Genomic DNA, 26,716 nt, shown 5'->3' with positions numbered 1-26,716 from the left:
GCTTTCATGTGGGTGATGGAGCCGCGCCATGCATCAGCCTAGCAGGCAGCGTTGGGCATTTAGCTCAGGCCAAAGCCTAATTTGTTTTGCCTGCAGTGGGTAAAACAGCTATCGAGGTAACATTATCCGTCAGTGGGGACGGAGCTGTAATGAAAAGCACTCCAATGCGCAGAGGTACCCAGAGGTCAGTGTAATGGAGGCATCCTGTCTCGATGAAGTCTCCCAATGAATAAATAGCTCTCTGTACACCAGTATGCAAATAGATTGTGAGCGTCTAGGGTGTAGCAGTGCATAACTTTGCTGACCAAAGCAGGAAGCATGTTGAAATTATAAAACATCTACACACTTTAATTGGAGCAAAGACGTTTTGGGAGTTTTTTTATTGGCCATATACGAAGTGATGCAAGTATTCAAGGGAACAGGCTTTTTCTTTATTAAGCGTGGTGAGACCAAGGTTTTATTTTACTCTCAGTCTGCATCTCTTTGATACCAGGGATTATTAAACTGTTGGAAGAATCTGACCACAATAAAGACTCTAACAAAGACTCTAAAAAAACCTCACCAGTTTTTCTAGCGGATAATAGGAGCTAGGACGTTTTACCTATCTCACTGTCTGTCTCCTCCTCGACCTACAGATAACAAGGACTATGATGCTTACCTGTCTTACACCAAAGTGGACCCGGACCAGTGGAGCCAGGAGACACGTGAGGAGGAGCGCTTTGCCCTGGAGATTCTCCCTGACGTACTGGAGAAGCATTATGGGTATAAACTCTTCATTCCAGACAGGGACTTGATCCCCACAGGAAGTAAGCTCTCTCGTTCATGGCGATGTCAAGTTGTCGAATGTTGTGTCCCTTGGTGTTGCTCGTGTCGCTGTTGTCAGTGCTGATATGCCTTGTGTGTTGTGTTTTATTTTGCATTTGTTTTGTGTCGTGATTAGACCTGTAAGGTCAGCGTTGTTTTAAATCTGATCATTGTGAAATGAGCTTTTTCTAACCACTAGCTGCGCTGGAGTGGATCAGTATGCTGAAAGGGAAATTTATGGGTTTTTAAATTTACATTTTGTGGAAACATTAGGAAGAGGAAACAAAACTCAAATGTCATTATGTAATGTCTCTTTTATTTCCCTAGTAATTGAATACACCTCATAACATAATTAGCAACAAAATATTCATTTAATAAACATTATATTCAAGCTTGTAAAATGGGGCCGAGTTACACATGCTGGGTAACAATCGGCTGGACAAAGAAAGCAGCACTGAGTCAGCTCTAACACTTAAACACTATGTTCTGATTGAGTGAATGAAATCTAGTAGCAAGAAGTGGCTTAAACTGATAGATGATAGTAATGAAAAAATAGTTTACATCATTAACTAAAAGTAACAGATAAACTCTTGAAACCTTTGTTGACATTTAGAAGTTAAACAACATCCAATAATAGCACATATCAGCCTCCAGGTAGATTGATGTGCATACAGACATGCACAGGATGATCATCTATCGCATAAATCACAGCCAGTTCAAATAAACATGTAGACAACATGACTGATGGTGTGGAGGAAGTGGTTTAGTATAAGATCATGTGACTGGGCTGTGGGTGTGAGCCTGACAACAAAGGTTAGGAACTACGAGCACACATGATAATGCCTGGATTTCCAAATAAGTAATACATTTGAGCAGCCATTGAACCTTAAGGTTTCACAGTAACGGTAGCCTTCTGCTGTCTTTGACATATCCCAGGGTTCTTCTGGGGACCACTGAAGAGCCATTCAAGCTTTGATCGAATGGGTTCATCTGCTACTATTTATGCTGTGCAGCAAGGGTGTATATTAAGAAACAGAACTGATTGCACATACCAGTATTTCATCCATCTTATACTGAGGAAAATAAAAACTATCATCTGTTACAATGAGCTAGAAAAGTTGTTACATATAGAGTTGTAAAGATGATAGTATAATAGCCGCTTGATGAATGTAAGAAATGTGCTGACAGATGAAATTGGTGAACATGAATAGATTATAATGAAAATGTGTTTGTTATAGGTGTAGAACAGTAACGTAATTCATTTACCTACTGCACATACTGTACAGTTGGAGATATTATCCTTTATTTTCATGTAATTTTACTTTGTATTTCTAAACTATTAACTATATTTATTTGACAGCTATGGTCACAAGTTACCTTGCAAAATCAGATTTTTATCCCCAAACATAGAATAATCTATTCATAACATCCAAATACATCAGTAATAATATTGATAGATTGTATTGCAGGACTTTCTAAATACACTTTCCACCTCAGGAGTTCACAAACTCAGCTTAACTTGCACTCGAATTTACAAAATGTTCAGCAAATAATCTTGAATGGCTACCGAGGTCAGTCCCTGCAGCCCTTGCTGCAGTCTGACCTTTTCAGGCATTCTTCGTCGAAATGAATTATAGAAAAATCACATATATTCTGCTTTATAAATACTCAATAGAAAAGGTCTAGACTTACTAGTTGATTCTTTGTGTGCACTCCTATTTAAAGGGCCTTATCTGCCCTTTGTAAAGCCTGTGGGATGCTTAATAGCTTATATCACATATGGGGCATAATTAGCGGAAACAGCCCACCCTGTTATTACGGTCCATGTTCCTGATCCAGCTTCATACCAACCGTACCTCTGCATGATGCTGTCTAATGATGTCAGCTGCACAATCAAAAAGCTCTTAATGCATGGATATTAATGCATGTTTTGCCACAGTATAGTTCTAATGGAGCCTCTCACCATGCCCCATGCTTATCTTTGATTAACTCATCACACAGATGAGTTTGATAACGTTATTATGTTATTAGCCTTCATTTCAATACTTGCATCTGCCTGTCTTCCCGCACATTATGCCATTACTAATTATGTTCCTCTTCAGTGGCATTGCGCCAAGGTTATAAACCGAATCCCTTGCTAAGATTGTGTGCTCAATGCAGGGGACTGTTGTAATATGGGAAAAACGGCATAAAAATGCAAGGATTGAGAAGAAACTAAAATGTGTCTGTTGCTATTCCAGCTGGGTGGCAAAGCTTGCTGGTTTATTGTGTCTATGTATAAACATTTAGTTCCCATTGGGAATGTATTACCATCTCAACAGTCGATACAATAAAGCATAATCCACAGCTATAGATAAACACAGTTTGGCCTTTTGGGGTTTCAGCAAATGTCAACAATCCTTCTCCTGAGCTGCTGATAAGTAACGTGTTATTCTACAGTTAGCTGGATTAATTTCAACACGTTAAGCATCTGACAGTGATAGATTTCTTGTATCTGCTGTACAGTCACTATATCTATATGGCAGCAACAGTGGAACGTGGCTGAACTCCTTCCACCTAAACAAAAGGCTTCTCCTTGTTTTTTTTATGCTACGTGTCCCATATTAAACTGGAATAAACTGGTCGGCGCGATAAAGTTTCACAGTCGCCAGTGGAACACCAGTACAGAAATACAGTTTATACCAGTTCATGTCCCCACACTGACAGAACTGTTTTTTATGCTTTTCTGCAAATTTACTGATCACACTTTCAATGTAAATATCTATGTTTAGGTTTCACCAATGATCATTTCCAGGATGACACAAGACTACTTAGAGGTACTTTTCCCTAGATTTTGTAACGCTTGTGAAAAACACACACTGCCACAGGCTTTGTGAACAGATGACCATTTATATTAAGACATCAGTTGTACTAATGGCTGTATTAGTGATTATTAAGTTTTTATTATACAGCATATTTCATAGGTCTGTAAAGAGGCATTGATAGCTTGTATTTTTGTTTTTTTTGGTTATCTATGAAACATTAATCATGTATTTATTAAACATTAATAAAGCTAGTAGCCACAGCTTAATAAAGTATTTACAAAATCTTTACTTTTCCACTTAAAGCTACCTGTGTTCCACCAACTAGGCATGAAATACCTTGACTATTGTTTTAACCGGATATTTCTCTTGTCTTTTCAAGAGCAATTTAAAACAGAGATGGATTTTCTATTTAATCTGGTGTACCAGGGGATACCATGCATAAATACATCCAATCAAAAGCATATCAGGATGTATAATTAAGAGAAGAGTGGGTTTGTGACTTGAGGGGGGAAACAATGTGAATTTTATGATTATCTTTTGCCTGTGATACTGTGACCCAGTGGAGTTGTAAGTGAAAAGTCGAAGCATCTGCCTGTGATGTGACCCTTTTGCTTTCTTGCAAACAAGTGCGGTCACTGGTGGTGTCAGCCACAGTCTACAGAGTCGATTTTTTTCTCATTGAATTTGGAAGTTATTGTTACAAACTCATTGCATGCTAGTGTATTACTTCTCAACACCAAAGATAAAATATAGAGGAAAATTGACTACAAAACTTTGAATTCATTGAGTAAAATACTACTTTATCTGCTTTCACAGGAGACATCATAAAGCTTCTATACTTATATTTCTTGCATTTTAACCAAAGACATCTTGTGAGATTCAAAATTGTACAGTTTTCATTTAATTTAATTTCATTTATTTATAAATGGACAATGCATATCAATGCATATATATATGTAAATATGCAAGATTATACCCAAGGCAAATTTCCAGCTACAGTCCTTTGGCAGGCCAAAGCCAGCCGCACAATGCTATACCTTTCACTCACATCCTAATTGTCACTCTACTACTTATAATTTACACTCACAATTGCACCATCACATTTTGCCAGTAGGAAGTTAATGTTTTGCATACTATATAGAGCATGGCAGTGATTCTTTTTGGCCCGTGTAATTCTGCCGTGATTTAGTTTTTATGTAGACAGGAATCAGTTATTACACGTGGAATACTGATTGGGAAGCTTGTGGGTGCTCTGAAATGAGGATTTTAATCTATAAAGCAATAAAATATTACCAGGCGGCACTCTGAAATTGCAGATTTACTTTCTGTTGAATCAATTCAAAGCATAAAATGAAACTATGAATCATTAGTTAATGAATTACTATGCAGTCATCTATTTCTGTTTGTTTAATTTATGATAAAATAAAAGTAAAATTTGTTTTTGTCTGATTGGTTCAACCTAATCAGAACAGGTGAAGTCCTCATGGGGTAATTCACCCACAGAGTAAATTATCCCATGAGGACTAATTACCAAACAGCGAGAGAGAATGACGTGCTAAAGATACGAGCGGCTTTACTCTAATCAGGTCTCTCTTATCGTGACGCCTCGGGAAGAGCGTGACATGAAAAGGACGAGTTCATCTTCAGAGATATGGGGAGGAGGACAGAGAGGAGATGTGACATTTGTTTGCTCGAAGACCAGCAGACACCCCAAGAGAGCATTCACTTAGATTCTCTCGAAACACAGTTTCTCCTCGCGTATATGTAAGAGGGGTCATAAGCTTTGATTGGGAAGTGAAGCCCAGTTAATCCTGTGCACCTGCTCTTGAGAATCCACTCTGTTTCAGTCTAGAAAGACTAAAAGCCGGCATTAGCTGAACACACTCACCCCCCTCCTCCTGAAACCCAGGACAGGCCTGGAGAAACACTTAATCACATTCATTATTACTCAAGCAGCTGAGCTCCTCATTAGGGATGTAAGCACAGTACTGTATTTACTGTAAACTCTCTCACTTACTTTACCTTTAGGTAAAGGATGCAAAGGTATATACACAGGTATATAGTGAAGCTGAGTGTTTGGTGTTTACTGTCATCTCAGATTAAAAGTGATCCCCTTCCTCTTGTTTTTGTCTTTAATTCTGTACACTTTATTATGACAAGGCTGTAGATGTTATTTAAATTAGAATACATAATCATATTTTGTCTTCATTTTTGTTTCATTTTATGTAGCAATATTCTCATGTCTCTGAATAAATTAGTGTTACTGTAGATTATAGAACAAAGCAGATGTTTAATTTAAAAACACTTCAGATTCTTTTTTCTTAAAAAAAAAAATAAAAATCACTTTTTTTCCCACTAAAGTTAATTGGATTTGATGGTTTGAAACTTTGATAAAAAGAAGTACTCTGGTGAGCAGTCACTATGAGGCCAAGAGAGTTCTTCAAAAAGCCTGTGTGATATGTTTCATCATATTTTCATCATTAGCTCTGTGTAGTTTCACATACAATTAAAGTTATCTAGATTAAATAAACAGCATACAGACAAGTCATACAAACAGAAAATATGCTTTCCACTTGCTATTGATATAAAATTATCTACCTTTCTATCCCTGTCTGTGTATTCAGCCTACATCGAGGACGTAGCACGCTGTGTGGACCAGAGTAAGCGCCTCATCATTGTCATGACGCCGAGCTATGTCGTGCGGAGGGGTTGGAGCATTTTTGAGCTGGAGACGCGGCTGCGCAACATGCTGGTGACTGGTGAGATCAAAGTTATTCTGATTGAGTGCGCCGAGCTGCATGGCATCATGAACTACCAGGAAGTGGAGGCCCTCAAGCACACCATCAAGATGCTGACAGTAATCAAGTGGCACGGGCCGTCCAGCAACAAGCTCAACTCCAAGTTCTGGAAGCAGCTGCTCTATGAGATGCCTTTCAAACGCATGGAGCCCCTGAGCATCTCCCACGAGCAGGTGTTGGATGTCAGTGAGCAGGGTCCCTTCAGTGAGCTCCAAACCGTCTCAGCTATCTCCATGGCGGCGGCCACCTCTACCGCCATGGCGACGGCACATCCGGACTTGCGGTCCACCTTCCACAATTCCTGCCACACCCAGATGAGGCAGAAACACTATTACCGTAGCTACGACTACGACCTGCCGCCTGGCGGCACTCTCCCACCGCTTTCCTCTCTAGGCAACCAGCACACCTACTGCAACATCCCCATGACGCTCATCAACGGACAGCGGCCGCAGTCCAAGTCACCACGCCAGCAGAGTTTGGAGGAGGCCCACGGGAACAACGCCATGCTGCCGCTGCTACCCAGAGAAACCAGTATATCCAGCGTCATCTGGTGACAGAGATGGTGCCAGGCGGGATAGACTGTTGATCTATATGATGTCCATCACAGGGAGGACTCACCGCTGGCACTTGGACCCTAAAGCGCACCGAAGCCAGATGAACGTGAATAGCTCAAAGTTACTTGCTGCTGTTGAATTTGCACCAGGAAACAACAGGGAGAGACGAGGGAGGACAGGGCATCAGACACACTGGACATATTAGTGGTGGAGATGGAGGCAGGGTTTTTCTTTTGTTTGTTTGTTTGTTTGTTTGTTTTTTGGTCAAATAAGAGCTTTTATTGAAACTGAAAACTAAAAAAGAAGGAGAACATTTTTATATGCCTGTATAAACACTCAGTAACACAAGCCAACACCTATGATAATTTACCCAGAGAGTCAAGGAATACAGGGTCCTGTACATACATTTTTCTAATTCTTTGTAGCATCAGTGTTTGGGACTTGTTTCTTCTTTATGTTTCATGATCAGTTGGGACTTGTTTTTTACGTTTTCTTTAGTTTCAGTTTGTACAAAGTGAAGCAATGGCCTGTGAGATGTGGTTCAACTGTTGTTACCTTTATCTTAATTTCTTGGCTGGTGTAGTTTTCTTCAGCTTTTGGGTGTCGGGGGGAGTTTGAAAGTCACAGCCTTGTGAGAAGAGCAGGATGTGGTTTGGATATCAGCTCCACTGGCTGCTGTAAGGGTTGAGAATCTGGACTCAACCAGAATATGCAAAATATGGAGTCCAGCGAGCGGGTGAAAAGATGGGTTTCCCAGACTGACTATAAGTGATTGCTTTTGGAAAAGTCATGTCTGTGAAGGGGGAAATGAAGAATATGGTGCTAGGCTTCCCATCTCTCTTTCTCTCGTGATAACATTTACTTAAAAAAAACAGCCTTGCTATTTACCTTAACAGATGATTATATGACAAAATTTAATTATGTGTATTATTTTATGAAAAAAGAAAAGTCTATTTTTGTAACTGAGGGATATTTGCTTAGAGAAGTTATACATATAATGTTTCAGATAGACAGAATTGAGGAAACAATAAAAAGAACAATGTTTTGTTATGTAGAACTTCATAGCTCACGAAATGGATAAGTCATTCACTAGATGTCTTACTTATTTTGCAAGAAAAACAAAGTTTTTGTTTTTGAGTTTTGACATGTCCAACGCACCATCGATTGCAGCTGTGCGGGCTTTATCTGTTTGTTGATTTTACAGTCATCGCAGCAGTTCACAGCTGATTTAACAAGGATGGAGCTATGCTATCGATGATGTCAGCAGAGATGGGGGAGAGGAAAGCCATGACATCCAATGTCACCTGATGCATTCACTCTACTCTGTTTCCTCTGTAGGACCAAATGAGGCTGTCCAGGGCTAAACTGTTATCTTTGTTGTTCATTTCCTCCTAAATGACAGCTCTGTTATTTGTTTGCCATCCCCCTTGTCAGCAGAAATGATTTGTCTGTTGAGTTGAGCTCTCAGAAAAATGAAATAGGGCTTTTACATCTAAGTTCTGAGCACTTGGAGTCGGCACTGTTGTGACAATGGGACGAAGGAATTTAACTACCATAATATTAAAGAATTAAACAATATGAAAACATTGGAAACACCTTAAACATTTGACTATAATATAAATATAAAATGCTATTGAAGCTTAGTTATTAATTTAGAAACATTTTTGACCTAGTGACTATTAATCATCATGGGTTGTATTCTCCATATATCCAGTTGCTTTTTAGAGTGAATCCCTTCGAAATAATATGAAAAGCGTCCTTAAGCGTGACAAGAATGTACTTAAAATGCAGACTTAATCCTGGAGTATATGTAATTATACAATAGAAATACTACTTAAAGCAAGTTTGACCAAAGCAAGCTACAGTGAACCCCTCTCACTCACAATTCAGGCTGTTTTTCCTCTATGAAAGACTTCCATTGTGATGGGTACAATTTCATCAAATCACACAAAACAAGAGCTATTCTTACATGTCCACACGGCCCATGTAATTACTCCTCCTGCAGCTGTGCTGTATTGTTTTTCAAGAAACTAACCTCATACTAAAATATCTGCAACATCTCACGCTGTAGATTTTTTATTCCGTGCCATAAAATATGCAAACTCATAAACATTAAACGAAAAATTGTGTTCTTCCCCCCCTTTATCTTCTCGCAATCTTCAGTTATTGCTTTTTGGATTTTACTTTTACAGAATATTTCAGAGGAGGCCTTGGTGTTTTGAAATTAATGTTTGCTGTACACTGTCCAGAGTGCAATATAGTAATAATTTGCATTTTGGAGGACCTGTCCCCTTCATTTGAGATCTTTCAATTAACTAACGGTTAGTAGAGCCAGGCCTGTTTTTACCCACCTAAATCTTTACCCCCTTGTGAAAAGTGAGATGTGGAATATTATATTTAAGAGCACCATTTCTGAACAGAGGAGTGTGTTGTGCTCTATGATATGGCATTGTGTAAATAAAATCAAGACAATAACATGAATAAGATGAAGACAATCGAGCCATATTCATGAAACCAATGGTTATTATTCACAAGGCCTCTCAAAGTAAAAATACTAATCCTGACTGGAGGTTTACACGTAGAATTAAAGAGATTTTGACTGGAGTTTGGCTTCAGCACTCCTGCTTTTGGAAGCCATGTGAATACAAAATGTTTGAATTTTCTATACACATTTTTGTTTCCTGATGGATTGAACATTTCTGGCAATGTGACTTTGATGATAAAGATGATGATAATAAAAAACAGTGACAATATATAGCACAGAATTATTCCAGGCACTTTCACGACTTGAGACGATGTCTCTCCTGTTTCTGATTTATTTTCTATTATGTATCTGCAATGTTCATTAAAAGAGATACTGTTATTATTAATAAAACCACATTTACGGTAATGTGATTGTCCCGTGTGTGTGTGTGTGTGTGTGTGTGTGTGTGTGTGTGTGTAGGGGGGCCGAGTGAGAGCACTGTCTGTTTGTTAAAAACATCACCTGGCTCACTTTGTTTATGGAGCGGCAGCATAGATTGCTGACAATGCCCGGATCCTTTTTCCTGGCGAGGAGCCGATGCAGTCCCAAACGCCATAACTCTGCCATCACCCATAAAACCTTGAAACAACAATCAATATGTCTACTTATTCCACTCGGAGACTGAATCAGCCCGGTCCTCTTTTAGAACAAGACTAAATCAGGAGAGTCATTGCAAAGAAGAACGCTTTAAAACCTCCGTTTCCAATTGTTGTTTGACCTTCGTGCACTTTTGACTACAACCTCACAAATGGCTGGCACAGATCAACTCCCGGTTCAGACAATGGTTTGCCTGGTTTCTCATGGTGCGTAATTGTGCAAACAGTGAATATATTTTAATGTTCCAACTTAGACTCAAACACTGAGAGCAGCATTTAAAATATTCAGCAGTGTGAATATTTTAAACTGTCAAGCTGTTTCTAGAGTACAACTGAAAATGCTGTGACAGAGTTGCATGTGTATACTTCATGTATCCAGATTTTCATTGGGAATTAGTCCATTTAAACCTGCAGGCAAGTTTGCCTAGTCAAACTGGCACACTGAACGTCTCGAAGAAAACAGGATCCTTTTTCTTCCAGCATGTTTCCATGCAGATAAACATATTTTTTTCCTCTCTCCTCTGCCTCAGAGCTTTGTGCCAACAGTGTAGCCATTTACTTATTTTACTGTGATCAAAGCACCAGCATTGGTGGGAATTTAGGAAAGAAAGAAATGTAGGGAGGAATAATAAGACACTGCCAGAAAGCATTAATTAGCCTCAATATGCTCTTCTTAAATGATGAGATGTTCACATTCACTACTGTATATTCAGAACAAGTTATCGTCCAGATTGCTGTAGGAAGCATCAGACTAGGACTATAGCTGACAAGTGTATGTCAGCGGAAGGTTTAAAGTATAAATTGTGGTTCCTAAAGGGGATTGTTGAGGAAGTGTAAGTGAATGTTGGTGTTTATATGAATCGTACAACATGTTATTGTTAGTAATGAGTTTCCCAGACTGAAGAACGTGTGCAACTATTGCCAGTAGAGTCGGTAAGATTGCGTAACTTGATTTTTTATTAACATAATTCAAGTTTATGGAAATTGGTTTTCTCTCACGTAAACCTACTGCAGTTCTGTATCTACTGTTAAATTTAACCAAAAGCCAAAAAAATCAGATGCTGTTTGATGTGATCTAACGTGAGGTCTAGAAGGTTCCTTCACTTTCTGCAAAGCTTGTGAACAGTGCTCCAATGTATTCTAACTGCACGATTGTATCTTTAATCTACATACTCTATTTGGATACATAAAGATTGATGTGTGAATTGAATCTGTATCTTCCACAGAGGTGTTACAGCAGCAATGTCAAGAAAATCAAATCTTTTCCCACAGGTAAAAGCAGCTAGCACTAGATGAATCAGTCTGCTTTTTCCCTGTATAGAGTCGATGCGCCACATCCCTGTACCCCTTGCACTAATCTAGAGAATGCACACTCTTCCCTATAGCTTGTCTTGTTTTTCTGCTGTCATGGCTATAACACGAGGCTGCCCTAATCATCCGTGCCCACGTGAACATGAAAAGCCGGCAGATGTTTTCATTTGGGCTGACACGTCGCCATATGGCGTGAGAGTGTATGTCTGTGAAAAGAGGAAGCTCCTGAGCTTAGCACTGTTTCCCCTCACCCCACCCAAATGAAATCATTTTCACTTCATTACGGTGTCACTGCATAATAGGCTCCCTGAACAAAAGCATGTGACAGGGAAAGTGGAGGCATTCAAATCAGTACAGTACATAAACGGTGGCTATATTCAGAAACCCTTTGCTTTACACTTTACTGTGATGTGGTGTTAATTTTAAATAGATGCATGTGTCCTTTACTCATCAGTCTACACTGCATACCATATTGACAATTTAATAAGAGTCAATAAGTTTGACATTGCTAGAAACAAGTGGCAATTTTAAGCATTCAAAACTTAACCTCCAACTAAAAGTGCAAAAAAAAAAAAAAAAGTGGAGTCTGAAAGCCTCTGTACATGCACAGATGTTTTATTTCTTCTTCTGCCTACACACACATACTCACTTACTGGTGAACAGTATTACTCACTCTGGCAGGTAAACCATGCCCCTCCATGTCCCACAGGGCCTTGTTACTCGGAGCTCTGTGCCGTGTGACATGTCTTCCACTTGAAGAACCAGGCCAATTGTCTGTGCATGAGTAGGTGACGGTAGAGGGTGTGTGTGTGTGAGTGTGAGCTGAAAGTATTTGGAGAGTAGATGCGGGCAGCTGTTAACCCAGTTCTAAAGTAATTCTGAACTCAACATGGTTCAGCTCAGCATAATTGCCTGTGTGTGTGTGTGTGTGTGTGTGTGTGTGTGTGTGTGTGTAGAAGGTGCATGTAATGGATCACTGATCACCAACCCTTACCTCCTGCAAGAGCAGCTCCATCTTTAATTATTTTACACTTGTATCGATGTCTGTGTGGTGAGGTTGGATATCGATTCCACTGTGGATACAGCTGCCTTATCAAATGATACACTCCAGTGAATTCGCAGCTGTTCTGATGTCTTAATGGAACCAATCCAAAATGGCAGTTGAAATCATTTTTTTGACTTATAATTGTCAAATTTAAGTTGCAACGTTGAATTAGAGCAGTGGCCAATAAAGACGCAAGGCGAGAGCTAAGCCACTTGAGGAAATTCAAAGTGTAACGCTGTCATCTGCTGGACATACTTCACCCTGCACCTCAGCTGACTCAGGACCACGCAAGGCATTCTGGGGGCCACAGATCCAATTGGATTCATTATGGTGAAAGTGGGCTGATTGGTAGATCATGCAGTCTTGATAAAAATAAATAAATAAATCACAAATCTTTGAAAACAAAATGGCCCCAGATCTGAAACCTATAATAATGATGATTGAAGGTATGTGCATTCTTCTTTAAGACAGTGCTCGGTCAGTGGATGAACTGCTGCTGTTAGTTGTGAAGCACTTTATGTAGCTCTCAAATGAGCAGTTTAATTGATTTCTTACGTGGAGCACAGGGTGAATGAATGAACAAAGATGCTATGTTGTGTTAAAGTGAGCCCAATCAGTGTTTATCCAATTATTAACTAAACAATTGCTGGAGTCAAACCCTGCAAAACACTCATCTTGTCTTTGTAGGCTGTTGAGACAGTGATATATTTCAATGTTTTACAAGTTTGACTACTTTTGTGAACATGTTCACCTCCACTGACATGTAAATAAAACTAAATGACACTTTGGGTTGTGAATACAGTCAGTGAGGCATCGTGATGCTCTAAATGACCTGACTTTGCTTATTGCTTTTATTTAAAAAGATGGTTTATGGGAACTTTTTACGTGATTGAAAAAAAAAACTACACAAAGCAAATTGTCACGCCAGGTGTTCGCAAGGAATTATGGGTGTTGTGGACAAACTTCGGGACAATTCACAAGACGAAGTCGCTCTTTTTGTGTGTATTTTTGGATTGTTGGGTCAAAAAGCTGGTAGGTTTCTGCACCCGAACACGAAAATATCACGTTTGTAGTGGTTTCTTCCTTTTGCTTTAACTTACGTTAAACAAAGTGTTGATATGATGGGCGGCATGTTTGTTCATTCGCACTGTTTTTGGAGTCGTACTCTCGTTAAAATGATAATGTCAGAGAAGTTTTACAAAAAAAAAAAAAAAACGCCTTCACATAAGTGAACACCCGCGTGTAGATTTAACCTACAGTACAAATATTTAGCTACCTTTTGTTTTTAACTGTTTCGTATTTAGCTTATCGTCATTTAGTAAGTGTTTACGTTAATTAAGGAGATTGAGGGTGGACGTGCAGCTGACGTCACCTCAGTGCTCGATAAACCGGGAGGCTGTGATCCATGAAAGACCCATGAGCTGTGGGTTTTATAATTTGGTTAAGAATGTTTTCGTGCTTTTGTCACATTAAAAGGAAGCAGTTCACCGAGCTAATGTTTAAAATATAATTTAAGTTGTTGACATGTGGTGGGAACGTTCAGAGTAAAAATTAAATTGGTCGTAAAGACCACAAGTACAGAAACTTAATTCTTAAGAAAAAATACTCCACAAGTATCATTTGATAAAGCACAACATCATACTACTAAAGTAATTTAAAAACTTGAAATTCTTTACTCAAGATTTGATTTAATACTTCAAATTATCTGAAATGTACTAGATACTGAAATACAAGTACTTCACTTGGGAAATAAAGCATTTAAAATACTATTAAACTTGCAGCTGATGATGACAGTAAATGTACAAGAGCAGATTTTTTTTCATGTGTTCCTCATTTAATCGGTTTATGTTCAGGTTTTAATGGGTTTAGAATTAATGTACAAATGTAAGAAGAGAGATTCACTTTAAAACTTTGATGTTTGAGAATTTACTGAGAAATCCGTTTTCACTGAGTTTGTATTTACAAATTGAGGCTTTAATAAGTAGCAGTAAGAAAGCAAATGTTGGGAGCCACATAACATTTGAAATCTTCACAGCTGTGCTGTAAACTGCAAACAACTGTATCAGATGAAAAATATGGTAAAGAGAGATTTATAGCAAATACAAATGAGTAATATAGCAATATGGTGTGAGACAAAATCAGCAGCTGGTAAAGGTGGTTTGGAGTTAATTTACCACTTTATGTACTGACAGCCGCTTCATCCATAAGACACTAATGATATTTTTGTAAAGAATTTACAAAGTAAAGCTGTCAAAAGAAATGCAGTTTTGTCACCTTATTTTGAAATGTCATTAACATATTTATTGCACGTTTAGTTAGCGCAAATGTTTTTTCAACATAAATTAATCACAGATCATTTTTTTATTTATCAAGGAGAATTTATACTGAACCCCAACTTAGTTGCTCCCAGTGAGTGTTGGCCAGCTGCATAGCATCTCCCCCACCGGTGTATGAGTGTTTGTGACTGTGAGTGTGAATGGTTGATTAAGAAGCAGTGTAAAGCGCTTTGAGTGCCAATAGGTAGAAAAGTGCTATATAAGTGTAGACCATTTACAAACGTTAATGTTCTTCAATACACTTAGCACACTTTTGTTACTTCTGATTTTAAAAGAACATTTGTAGCAATTGAATGTATGTTATTATGATGAATTTCTGCATTTTGAACAGCTTTTATCATTTGACATGTATGACTGAACCAGCCTCAATATTCACTGGACTATATTATACTATATGATAATAATTACAACAAATTTTTTTCATTTTACATTCAGATCAATTTAATGTCAGTGAAGAATAAATTACTATCAGGGCATATGGGTATTGTCCTATTTAACCAGCAATCCAAAACCCCAACCATATTAAGAACCATACATTTGAAAAGCTGTATCTACAGATTGGTCAGTAGTGGTGCTTAAGAAAACAACTCTGGCTAAATTATATTTGATTTTTTTTTAAATGGCTTATATATTCTCAATGAAATGATGTATCACAGGTTATCTTGTAGGAAGCCCAATAGTCGGTGAGTGTGAGGGTTTGTGTTGATCATCATATCACAGTCTTTGTCATGTCACATATGATGTGGTACACCAAAGGGGCAGTCAGTGATCTCAGACAGGATTAGCTGGTGTTTAACTCCGTAGTTGAGAGGGGGGAAAGCCATTAATGCAAATGCTTGCGAGATAGTGGGGCCTAATACTCAAGGCTAAGCTTAAACCTCTATTGCTGCCATGAAAGGCTGCATCCAGAAGAAAGAAAAGCCCTGAGGCGAACAAACTCAGAAGCTGTGCTCAGCATTTGCTCATTGGCACAAGAAGCAGAAATGTGATGTTGGTAACTTTTGAACTTTGATAGCTGACTTTTGATAATAAAATAGTTTGAGGAAAGCCTAAAAGGTTCTAGTGAAATGTGAAGAGGTCGCTGTGGTTAAACTACATCTCAATATGTTTTGTATTTTCAATAGAATTAATTTGCCAGGACACTCAATATGAGTAGGGAGTATCTCCACAATCTGTCAGCGTTGAGGTTTCCTACTTTCTGAACTGCCAGTAGCTGAGCTACAGGCCTTGGCCACCTTATCTGTACTAGTTTGTTTCCTGCCAAGAAAGTTAGGACATTTTTGAACCTTTATATTGTAAGGCCTTGTGGCATAAACAGCAGCTTATTTTCTCAGGCTGATTCTAAAGTTAATAAAAGTTTTTTTATTTTTAATAAATCTTTCAAGGAAAAGTGCCAAATATTTTCAGTTTGCTTACAGCAAGATTTGGGTTTACTAGATTAGATTTTTAACTATATCTCTTGGTTTGGACAATGTATGGACAGTACTCTGGGCCCTGTAAAAGTCTGATGGGAGGCTTTATTGGCCAGATAAGAAATGTTAATACATTTATGAGTTGGTTTTCAATCTATCATAAGTTCACATAATGTTGGTTCAGAAACTCCAGCATTAAAATGTGGATAAATGTGGACCAATGTGTCCTAGTCAGAAAAAGCACTACAGACCTACAAACAATGGAGAGACTCTGCAAAAGGTATTGCATTACAATCACAGTTGGGATTTTAAACAAAACAGAGCACAACTTCAGGTTAAGATGAAGATGGGAGCTAAGTATGTCTCACGGGAGGTGATTCAGCACCGAAATCTTAATTCACATTATGAATACAGTGTTCCAATGCCTCAGGAGGGGTCTTCTATAAAATCATTTTGTGTGGTTTAATTCAGACTGGTATTTCCCAGGTAGCACCGTTCTGTGACAACTGGGAGCAGGGAGGAAGATGAGAAGCAGCTCAACGCTGGCTCCTGACGGTATTCATGAAATGAGGCGTCAAGCGAATCCTTGCTGAACAGAGGAGTATTTACTGAAGCTGTCAGAAGAGAGAAATGGATCCCAAATCACCGGTGTGTTGACACGTAGTCTGTCTAGCAGCTGTTTTAATTGACACTCACAGCAAAGGTGTCAAATTGGTGATCAAGAGTGTGTATGTGTCTGTTTGAGTTCAGCTACAGTAATTAAAGTTATTTAAGAGCTGGAAACATAGCTGATATCAAACAAGTACTAAGGATTATAATGCCAGCTATCTACGTTTTTAAGGGACAATAACCTGCATTTTACAGTCCTGAGGTAATAACAGTGCATCTGCTGGATCATTATTTGTCCCACTGATTCAGCAATTGTGGCAGTGAGCTTTGCATTCAGATCCAGTATCTTTGTATCTCATTTAATTACCTCTGCCTGCCACAGAATAAGTTATGTTATAGATGCCTTTACCTTCAGCAGTTTTTCACTGCTGTTCTGTTATTTGATGTCCTTTTCAGAAACCCAGCGTTGATAGTCCACGTCTGGCCCCGTCCGTCCTCCTCAGCATCGATGGTAGGAACTGCTTGTTTCCTATGTTTCACTGTGATGGGATGATATGAAGCCATTGTTTTTGGTTATTGAGTAATGTTAAATTGTTTTTATTTTTTGTTTTTTTGGTGTTGTAGCATTAGTATTGCTCATTTGTGTTGTTTTGTGAAAGCTCTTCATGCTAAGTTTGCTGAGAGACTGATGGATACACTGAGCTGAAGAGGGAAGGGAAAGCATGTTAGTTTTTTTGAGCTTGACTGTGAGGTCTGTTAACACAGCTGTTTGCATTAAAGTCTTGTCATGTAAGTGATGCTCTTACTGAGACGCTTTACTCCCACACATTAACCAGCAACCTAGTTCCTAAAGTTTCTTCTTGTTTAGCAATTGAATCATTGCTGAATGGGGCTCTGAGTAATGGCCTTTCATGTCACTTGTGAACATAAGGACTTTAGTTAGCCAAGGAGTAACAGCGCAGAGGTGTTGCTCAACCTTTTATTAAGGTCATTGTGTCTAAAGTGGTCCTCTGTGTCTTCATGTTGTGCAGTTTTGCTTTCACCCAGCATAATTCATAATGTGCAGAGGGAAGGTCCTTTTAACAAAAGGAAAAAAATCAGACAGATCTATAAACCTGAGATGGCATAAAGGTTAAGTGTCTTTCAGTGGGTCCCAGATGCATAAAATATAGCTAGTACAAAAAAACTCCAATGTACAATTGGGTGCAAAGGTTTGCATCCCCTTATTTTGAAATGTCAAAAGAGGAAAATATAATATTTAATGCACTTTCAACTAGTACAATTGTTATCTAATCCGGAACTTAAAGTCAGTTAACTTTTAAATGAAAACTTCTTATTTACTAGAACTTTCTTTATATATCCAGTGACCATTTTAGTTACTTCTGATGAGGAAGTAACATTTGTATTATTAATGGGTTAAGTTTGCATGTAAGGGGCTGAAATCTTTGCTCCAAACTGTATCAAAATAGTCAAATTTTGGCAACACAACAACACTAGCAGTTGCACATTTTTTCTCACCAGGGTGAACAATTTTGCTCTTTTTAGAATTGAGCATTTGTCCTCTGAATTTGACTAGAAACGTTGTGATTCCTCCCACATCACTAATGGAAAACCGCTCTTTAGTCTTTGCCTAAAGGTTCTGATGTCGCTCTTGAATGTGCGTTAGAATCATGTCCAACAGACTGTGGTGTCTGTACCGTGTCCAAGTCCAAAAAGTTCTGTTGCACACAAGCCAAGCGGCTTCATCTTCAAACATCAAAACCATGGCAAAAACCTGAAAGTTTTCACAAGCACTTCATGTGTATGTAACATTCAAGGTGCCTATTCTTGTTGCCTCTCCTGAGGGTGGTTTAGGCTTCAGGCTTCTGCAGTTGTGTGTGTAACCAGTTCACCAGTAGGTGGTATTGTCAGGTTTCAATTGAAGCCATGAGTGTAGCCTGTCTACTCACAGCCCAATTTATAAAGTTTACTTCCAAAACATAATCATTTTTATTTCCTCTGTGTTACATTTAATTTCAATTTGCATTACTTTTGATCTCATTTGAGTATTTTGGTATGACGTGGAAGCCTGTCTGTCATTGTGCAGTGTGTATATGCCCAAAACTTGAATCGTGTGTGCTTTGTATAGAAAGACTGTGTTTGGTTGTAATGACTGTAACATCCATGCTGAGTTTCAAACATGACTTGAAAGCAGAGCGTCAGTCTAAGAGTCTAGCATGAGTCATTGTTGTAGGATGTCAGAGGAGTATGGTAAAGTTAGTCCCACTGGTGGAGCAGACCAGACTCCTGTCAAAGTTTCATTATTCATCATAAACAGGTTATTTTATTGCAGAGCATTTTTACAGGATGACATTCAGGTCAGGATTCACACTTGTGGTTATTACGTTGGCAGCTGCAGACTTGTTATATTAGCAAAAGGTTAAAGTTTTGGTCCAACCAACAGCCCCTGTCTCTGTCAAAGTGCCACTGAGTGGCAATGGCTTATCCTAAATCTGACATAAATAGTTCATCATTTCTATCTACACAAAAGTCTCATCCTTCTATTATTTATTTATTTCTTTTACAATAATCAAACCACAGGAAAAAAATATTTGGCATATTTTATGATTTAAAGTGTCAAACTCGTACATGTTTTTCTAAAGTACATAAAACATTGTTTAATAACCTTCACAATGTATTTACTTGTTCGGTTTGTAGTCTGTACCTTGAATAACTTAATGGAACTAGTATTTATGTAAATTCTAAACAAAGGGAATCTTTGACATTTAGTGACACAGTAAAAGAAATACCTGATCTTTTTGGTTAGGCTGTGTTTGGTTAATTTCTTTTTCACTTTCGCTGATCATAGATCTTATCATCTCTAAATGTTGTGACCTCTGAGCAGGTGAAAACTGTCAGAGACAAAAATCAAGTTAACCTCGGGATTGTTTTCTGGTTTGAAGTTTAATGCTCCAACAAGTTTATTTATAGAGCACATGTAAATTGAGTGAACCCAGATACAGAAATGAAACCCAAATGACCGGTATCATAACTTATTCCGGAATTTGAGTTTAAGTAAAAACAGAGGAAATGTGAATGGTTTTGTCAGAATAATCAATTTTTTGTTGCTTTGTGCCCAAAGTGACGTTTTCTCAGGGTGAAGCACCATGAGCATGCACAGTACCGTAGGCAGTATTGCACTTCCACACAGCAGCAGCGACACAAGCATAATGAAGTAAAGCTGCTCTGGATGTGTAATTACCTGACAAGGCCAGACATTTCTCCACCTACAGGAATCTGTTTCTATAGGAACTAACGGTAGCAGAAAATATAGGTGTGAATTCAGGCTAAGAACAAACCTTGATGATTACACAAAGACCATTGAGGGACATATTTGGATGAATATTATGCAGAATTCTGAAGGACTTTGATGCATTTCATCAAAGTTTCTGCTAATGATCCTTCATTGTATTTTTCAGGGTTATTTAGGAAGATTTTCGTTCATCATCGGGGCTTTTTACACTTTTTGCACTTAAACTTAAACAAGCTCTATTACCAAGAAAAGCCTCAAGTCAACACATTGAAAGCTCTGCTTTAGTTTCAGGTTTGCCTTTATTGCTGTTTTTGAGAAGACAACTTGTGTCATTCTGAAACATTGTGTCTAACCACACAGGTTTCCCAATGACTGTTCAGTTATAACATGAAGAACATACCTCAATTAGTAGAAAAATTTGTTCAGGAACAGGTCAAATCTCTGTTCCTTTCTAGGATGATTTTATTGCAGAACACTGAACCTTTTGGTATTGACAGCTGCAAATCTTCTGCAATGTAAATCTATATTGTAAACATGTATATACAGCATATTGAGTTTCAACTCATATTCTTTGTGGTTCATCTTTACCCAATAGGATTAACTAACAGTAATGTAGAAAAAATATTCACAATTGAAGCCTGAAAGTGAAGCCTTTCATAAACAACCAAAAGATTAAAACAAATTTCAAATTTCCTCTAAAACCTTGTGGTAAAATGTTGAAATCTTTGCACACGTGTTATTCCTTATAGCTCAGGCAATTTCTGAGTAAATGGTAAATGGTTTGCACTTATATAGCACTTTTCTACCTATTACCACTCAAAGCGCTTTTGGTAATGAAAAATGCTTCTGATATGTCGTAAATTATGAACAAGACAGCCACAAGACAGTTTCACGAGTGTGGTCACTGACCTTTAATCACGTCACAGGATTTCCTGCTTCATGCATGTAGGTGGAAGAAGTGACTTATCTGTGCGTCACAGCAAAGAGAGCCATTTCTGCAAACCCACTGCAGAGGAAAAGAGCCCGCCAGTAAACTCCCCGGTCCATTTAGCACCGAGTGATTCTGTCGGGCCTGTTCATCTGTCTCCTGAGGTGAAACATCAGTCACAGTGTCTTCCAAGACTGATGGATCAACCTTGTACATAAGGACAGCAGGCAAATGGACATTACTGCAGTCAGAGGACGACCCACTGTCTCCAAACTGTCACTTTTCAGGAATCTAGAAATATAGACTGTTTTTAATTAATAACCCTGTTTTTAGGACGGTGAGCCTGGAAAGGTTTTTAATAAGTAGTAGAATATGAATTCATATTTTACTAAACAAACATGGGTTGTTTAAAAACTGCTCATTTCATGTCCTCAAAGAATTATAGAAACCCCTTTAGTTAACCCCTACTGTAGCTGCAGTTGATTCATCTAAATGTCTTCTATAATCAGTCTCCAGGATCTGCTTTGGGGGATTCCTGCCTACTTCTCAATGCTCCTTGCAGAGCTCAGCCAGCTTAGTGAAGCTAGAGGGGCCATCTTACTGCATGACCCCTGTTTGGCTCAGCCTAAACTCCTTAACTGATGTCCAACACTATCTAAGAATTCCTCTTGAGAGGAGCACATGTGCCTTCCTAGCAACATTCCTATGAATGTCAGGTCACATGTATCCCAGCAAAAGACATTTGCATATTCTCTTTGTGTGTCTCTTGGACATTTTAGAAGGGTGTCCACTTCTAGACCGGCTTGTAGTCATGTTGAAAGCTCTCCCTTTGTAGATTTTGATCACAGTGTACAGGATCTGTTGGATTTCAGATGCTAATAGCTTTCTCCTGACTAACACAATATGCTCTCTTCTTCGTGTTTTCCTGTGAGATTTCCTTCTCGACAACTGCTTTCATCTGGGACAAAGGACAGTTCTATTTCCCTTTCTCTTCACCCTGTATACCTCGGACTTCAGGTACAACTCAGAGCTACTGGGCTTGGATCAGCACTGCACAGCTGGGAATGGGAATGGGCTTTTAGGGGTTCAGTGTCTTGCCCAGAGACACTTTGACATATACCCGCTTAGCCACACTTATAGCTACAGCCGCCCCCGCCCTGTTAATTTTCCTTAACAACTCTTGATTGTAGGCTCACATCAGCTGCTGCTACTTGTGAATAGCACACAGATACTGTTTCGTGTCAAATATTAAACCCCATGTTTGCTGAATCCAGTTAGGCTAGTGTTGCCATTACCTTTTCTACCATCCTGTTTAACATCTGTGTTCAATAGATGTGAAAGATGACTACTATGCATTTTCATGAAGATCATATCACAAATCAGAATTTGCAAACTGTGCCATTACTTTTAACTGTAGCTCCTTAACACCCACGTAGAATTGGAAGAAGAAAAAAAAAAAAAAACAGGCACTCAAACTAATGTGAAAAATGATAAATTGTGCACTGATGTCAGTGCGGTACATAGTAGCAATATATGCCCGTTTTTCTATGACAAAAAACAATGTTAATTTTGATGATTTAAATTAGAGCAGGATAAAGGTACTGTAATAGTCAGGCAACTGAATTGCCTAAAACATGGCCTCTGTATTTGAGAAAATTGTGATTTGATGTAGATGCTTTCCTTGTGGGCATAGCATTGAACAGAGTAGATTTACATGGTGTGGCATGTGTGGGGTGTCTCTCATTAAAAAAGATCATCTGAGAAATCTCGTAGACAAATTTTTTCTTGTTACAGCAGCTGCATGACGATATCCAGAAGTTTTGCTCATTTTGCAAACAGCCTTTTTGGACTTGTTTTTTTTTTCATGTCTAAAGGCCAATTCATGTTTTCTATATTTGCACAATGTGAATTTTGTTCATCTAATCTATGTGCAGACACCTGCATGACGCATATCTTTAAATCCTCTCAGAATGGCCACATGTGGTAGAGGATAAAAGTGGACATTCTTTTTGTGCGGCATATACTGTATATGTTTTGCCAATTTGCCATCCTTGGTGCTATTTTGGTTGATTCACACAACTCTGTAATGGACAAGTAGAATGATTCAATGTTTGTATGTGCCAGATAGTAGTATAAACAACAGCTTGTCCATGTCGGACAGAAAGCAAAAACCATGAACAGGCTTTGTATGTGAAATACAAAATAACTCTAACCACACATTAACATGCACACTTGACATTCACGTGTCAAAAGGAAGACAAGGCAATTTACTTTAAACACATAAAAGGAAATATATATTTTTTAAAATGAAATAACAAAACATTTCATACAGAAGAGCTGCTTTTGTCATTTGCAGAGGTAATTTACACAGGACTTGAAATGAAAACATTTTACCAGAAGTGGCACCAAAGCAAAGACACTAGTCACTTCAGAAAATAATCAGACCCCTTCACGTTTTGTGATTTTTACATTTGATTTTTATCTCCATTCTTATTTCTGTATTCACTTTTTGATTGAGTTGTATAATTAAAAAAAAGGTTTTGCCAGTTTGTTAATTAGATTTTTAGGCAAAAGAAATTTAGTAAAATGTTAAGGAGTCAAAAGACTTTCTAAGGAGTGTATATTTTTCTCTTTTGGACCCTACAATTGATGCCTCTCACTGCCACTTTTGGTAAATAATGAAGAGGTCATGTCACATACTGAGCTTCTTTTAAGGATTAATATACACTGGCTCTTGGTAATTCACTCGTGACGTACGCACCATTGAAACATTTACACACACTTTAGTTATTTTCTCTCCCTCAAAACAAGAATACTCATATTTTTAGACAACAGTTAAGAGTTTAAAACAGTGGCTCTGGGATAAGATTTATCCCACCTACTGTATATGTGGCCCTCCCCATCCACATAAACTTTCCTACAAATACTTTATTTTAGCAGGCATGGCTCACTCAGCATAAGGAAAGAAGAAAGTGGTTGTCGTGGCGATCTGCCTGGCAGAAACCAGGGGTGTGCATAGGTGTTACCGACTTCTTCCCCAAGGCTCTGATAAGGCAGTTTTTTTCTCTCCTTTCTGATGTGTTATTTTTTTATTTTTTTGGTCTTCCAGCACAGTAGGGATGGTGGGTATCAGTGCTTTCTTGTAGCTGATTGTGCCCCAGATCGATAGTTCAGGTCCACTGACCACTGGGTTACCATATGTACGAAGGAAGAGAAGAATAGACGGCCAGGCCGAGTGGGCAAGACAGGAATGAAAACTGGTGGTAAAACGCAGTATGCTTCATTGTCCATTTTGTGCAAACTGAGATGTAAACAAAGACCGTCAGATGCTGGGATAGAAAGAAGGGTACAACAGGTTACAGCAACACAGGGAAAGACAGTGTAGAGGGATGCAGTGTGCTCCTTCAATAAACTGACAGGCACAGAAGGCCATTGAAACAAATAAAGGGACAGTTTCCTGTGCTTTTTGCTTCACTCGAATTTGCATTTGGAGCGGCGGGAGTTCTTGTCACTGTAGCAGCTTCTAATGTGCTTTTAAAGTTCGGCTTGTTTATCGCAGAGGCCGAGGAAATTAGGGGATGTTAGAGAGGAGGACATGAGTACCACAAGAACTGCCTTTTATAAAGGTCAACACACACACACACACACACACACTTAAGATTGCTTTATGGTCATGCTCACTATTGCCTTTCCAATATTACCTCCCATCCATTAATTACAAAAGAAAAGTACAAAATATCTACCAAACTGCCCCTTCCCTTCCCTCTCTTTGACTATGAGGACAGAACCATATTCATTTAGTTTTATCATTTATATATGTATATATGTACACATCAATATGCCTTTTGAGGCGGTTTGAGAGAAAAAGGGGTTGGGGAAGGATGAAGTCTCTGTTGTGAGTTGTCAGCTTTTATTTTCCCTCTTTTTCAATGACAGTTTATCTACTAAAGTGTGATTCTGATGTGAGAGGTGAGCCAAGGGAATTTGCCCAAAGTTTAGACTGTTCAATGAAATGAGCTTAATTGTTGTTGATTGTATGTCAGTAGACCCAGGAGACGGGGACCCATTGAGGAGTGGTGGACACTAGGTCAACAGCCTCCTCCAGGAGGTGTATGGTGTCATCAATCTCATTGTTGATGACGGTCTGGTCAAAGTAGTGAGCGTAGGTCCGCTGCAGCATCTCTGATTCCTTCTGGAGTCGTTGAAGAGAGTCATCCTAAGGGTGTGATCGAGGGGGAAGAGAGAGCGTTGTTAGTGGTCTCTGTGTATGTGTGTATGTACAGTATGCTAAAATGTACCAGGTTTACAAGTGGAGATGCATGTTATTTACATTAGTCACAACTTAATGCTTTTTTTTTTTTTTTTAAATGGCTTTTATCTTTTTTATTCAGACTTCAATAGTAAAGACCCTGGTTTTCCTACTATGCAAAACTGATTCTTGGTTTACATACTCTTGTAATACATTTGACAGGATAATTTACCCAAATAAACAAAGGAGTATGTAGTATTTTCTTTCATCAAGTTATTTAGGCAGAATAAGAAAAATTTAGTGGGTTCATAACCTTCCAAGCACCACTAACACTACAAAACCAAATAACAGATCTAAATAACGGATTTGTACTTTTTATCAATAGGTAAAAACCACAAAGTCATAAATGTCACAATTTAGACAGTTGTACTTATGAATAAGGGTGCACAATACAGAGGAAAAGGTGTAAAGGGATAACCTCATTTCATATGATTTTTACTAACATGTCATATCAAAAAATATATCATGTCACAATCGTTCATAGGATATTAATTGTTTGTAGTTAGACATGTTTTGCAGAAAGGTTTTTCTAAAGGCTGTGACCCAAAGCTGATGTTAAAGGAAGAGAAGCAAAAGACGCAGGGCAGGCTATGTAAAAACTGTAAAAGCATTACTAGCTTACCATTTTTACAACCCTCTCATTCACCACAGATGGTTTAACTGTTTCTAATCAAGGATATTTTTGTTAACAAGTTCCAGCAACTGTGCAATTTGTATTGGTGGTAATGCAATGGCCGAATCGGAATTGACTTATCGAATTGGCTAAAAAGCAGCCCAGGGACATAAGTCTAGGCTCGCAACTACAGTGCAGGCCAAACTGCAAACATCAGGGCAAGAAATGCTCTCTTGTATCATTTCCTGGCACTTTGTTCAATCATTTATTCACTTTAATCATGTATTTTTAAAGGAGCTGCACTACCTTAAAAAGGTGACTTCTTCACTTTACAAACATGTGAAAGACTTTGATGTTTGAAGAATACATGTATCTTAATAATTGTTTGCCTTTTCTATAGAAGATGTCTAAATCTATATAAAGATTTCTCCTGATGACATCATCCAGAAGATGTTTTCCACTATCAGGGGTTCAGATGATGTCATGCAGAGAAACCCTAAGCAACAGGTTGATGAAGACTACAACCTTAATTGTATGACTAACATCATTTGGACTGAAAACCTCCTCCTGATGATGTCATCTTGACAGAGAGATTTTAATATAGGGAATGCAGATAAACATTTAATGCCTTTTAATAGACATCTTCTCATCAAAACAGGGGACCATAAGAAAACCGGTTGCCCTGAAACTTGAGTAGTGTCTGTGTAGCCTGCATGAGACAGTGAATGCATGGACCCTCAGTGTGTTTGATTTCTTTTTGCAAATAAGTTATCTACTCTAT

At 38.4% G+C, this 26,716-nt stretch overlaps 2 protein-coding genes and 1 long non-coding RNA gene across 14 annotated transcripts in view; 2 read left to right on the top strand and 1 right to left on the bottom strand.

The window, feature by feature from the left end:
• Positions 1-9,841, top strand: part of LOC137108692 (interleukin-1 receptor accessory protein-like 1) — a 233,356-nt gene extending 223,515 nt beyond the window's left edge. The window contains exons 10-12 of one of the 2 annotated variants that reach the window (XM_067493596.1): positions 636-806; positions 3,576-3,620; positions 6,233-9,841. In XM_067493596.1, the coding sequence (XP_067349697.1) occupies positions 636-806; positions 3,576-3,620; positions 6,233-6,960 (944 nt within the window). In that variant the 3' untranslated portion in view covers positions 6,961-9,841. The remainder of the gene's footprint in view (positions 1-635; positions 807-3,575; positions 3,621-6,232) is intronic. The other variant, XM_067493597.1, reaches the window with a different exon arrangement.
• Positions 9,842-13,373: 3,532 nt separating this feature from the next.
• LOC137108553 (uncharacterized) overlaps positions 13,374-26,716 on the top strand; it is a 29,889-nt gene continuing 16,546 nt past the window's right edge. Inside the window, exons 1-3 of the long non-coding RNA XR_010912212.1 lie at positions 13,374-13,472; positions 16,675-16,832; positions 17,250-17,304. This is a non-coding gene — a long non-coding RNA (uncharacterized lncRNA). The remainder of the gene's footprint in view (positions 13,473-16,674; positions 16,833-17,249; positions 17,305-26,716) is intronic.
• LOC137108550 (peripheral plasma membrane protein CASK-like) overlaps positions 23,266-26,716 on the bottom strand; it is a 40,201-nt gene continuing 36,750 nt past the window's right edge. For 6 of the 11 annotated variants that reach the window (XM_067493274.1, XM_067493278.1, XM_067493279.1 and 3 more), the window contains one exon: positions 23,268-25,229. In XM_067493274.1, coding sequence (XP_067349375.1) covers positions 25,053-25,229 — 177 coding nt within the window. In that variant the 3' untranslated portion in view covers positions 23,268-25,052. Of the gene's footprint in view, positions 25,230-26,716 lie in introns of all 11 variants that reach the window. The other 5 variants (XM_067493277.1, XM_067493276.1, XM_067493275.1 and 2 more) reach the window with 2 other exon arrangements.

Source organism: Channa argus, chromosome 23 (assembly GCF_033026475.1).
Source record: "Channa argus isolate prfri chromosome 23, Channa argus male v1.0, whole genome shotgun sequence".
NCBI classification, from domain to species: domain Eukaryota; kingdom Metazoa; phylum Chordata; class Actinopteri; order Anabantiformes; family Channidae; genus Channa; species Channa argus.
This window is presented reverse-complemented; position numbering and strand designations above follow the sequence as displayed.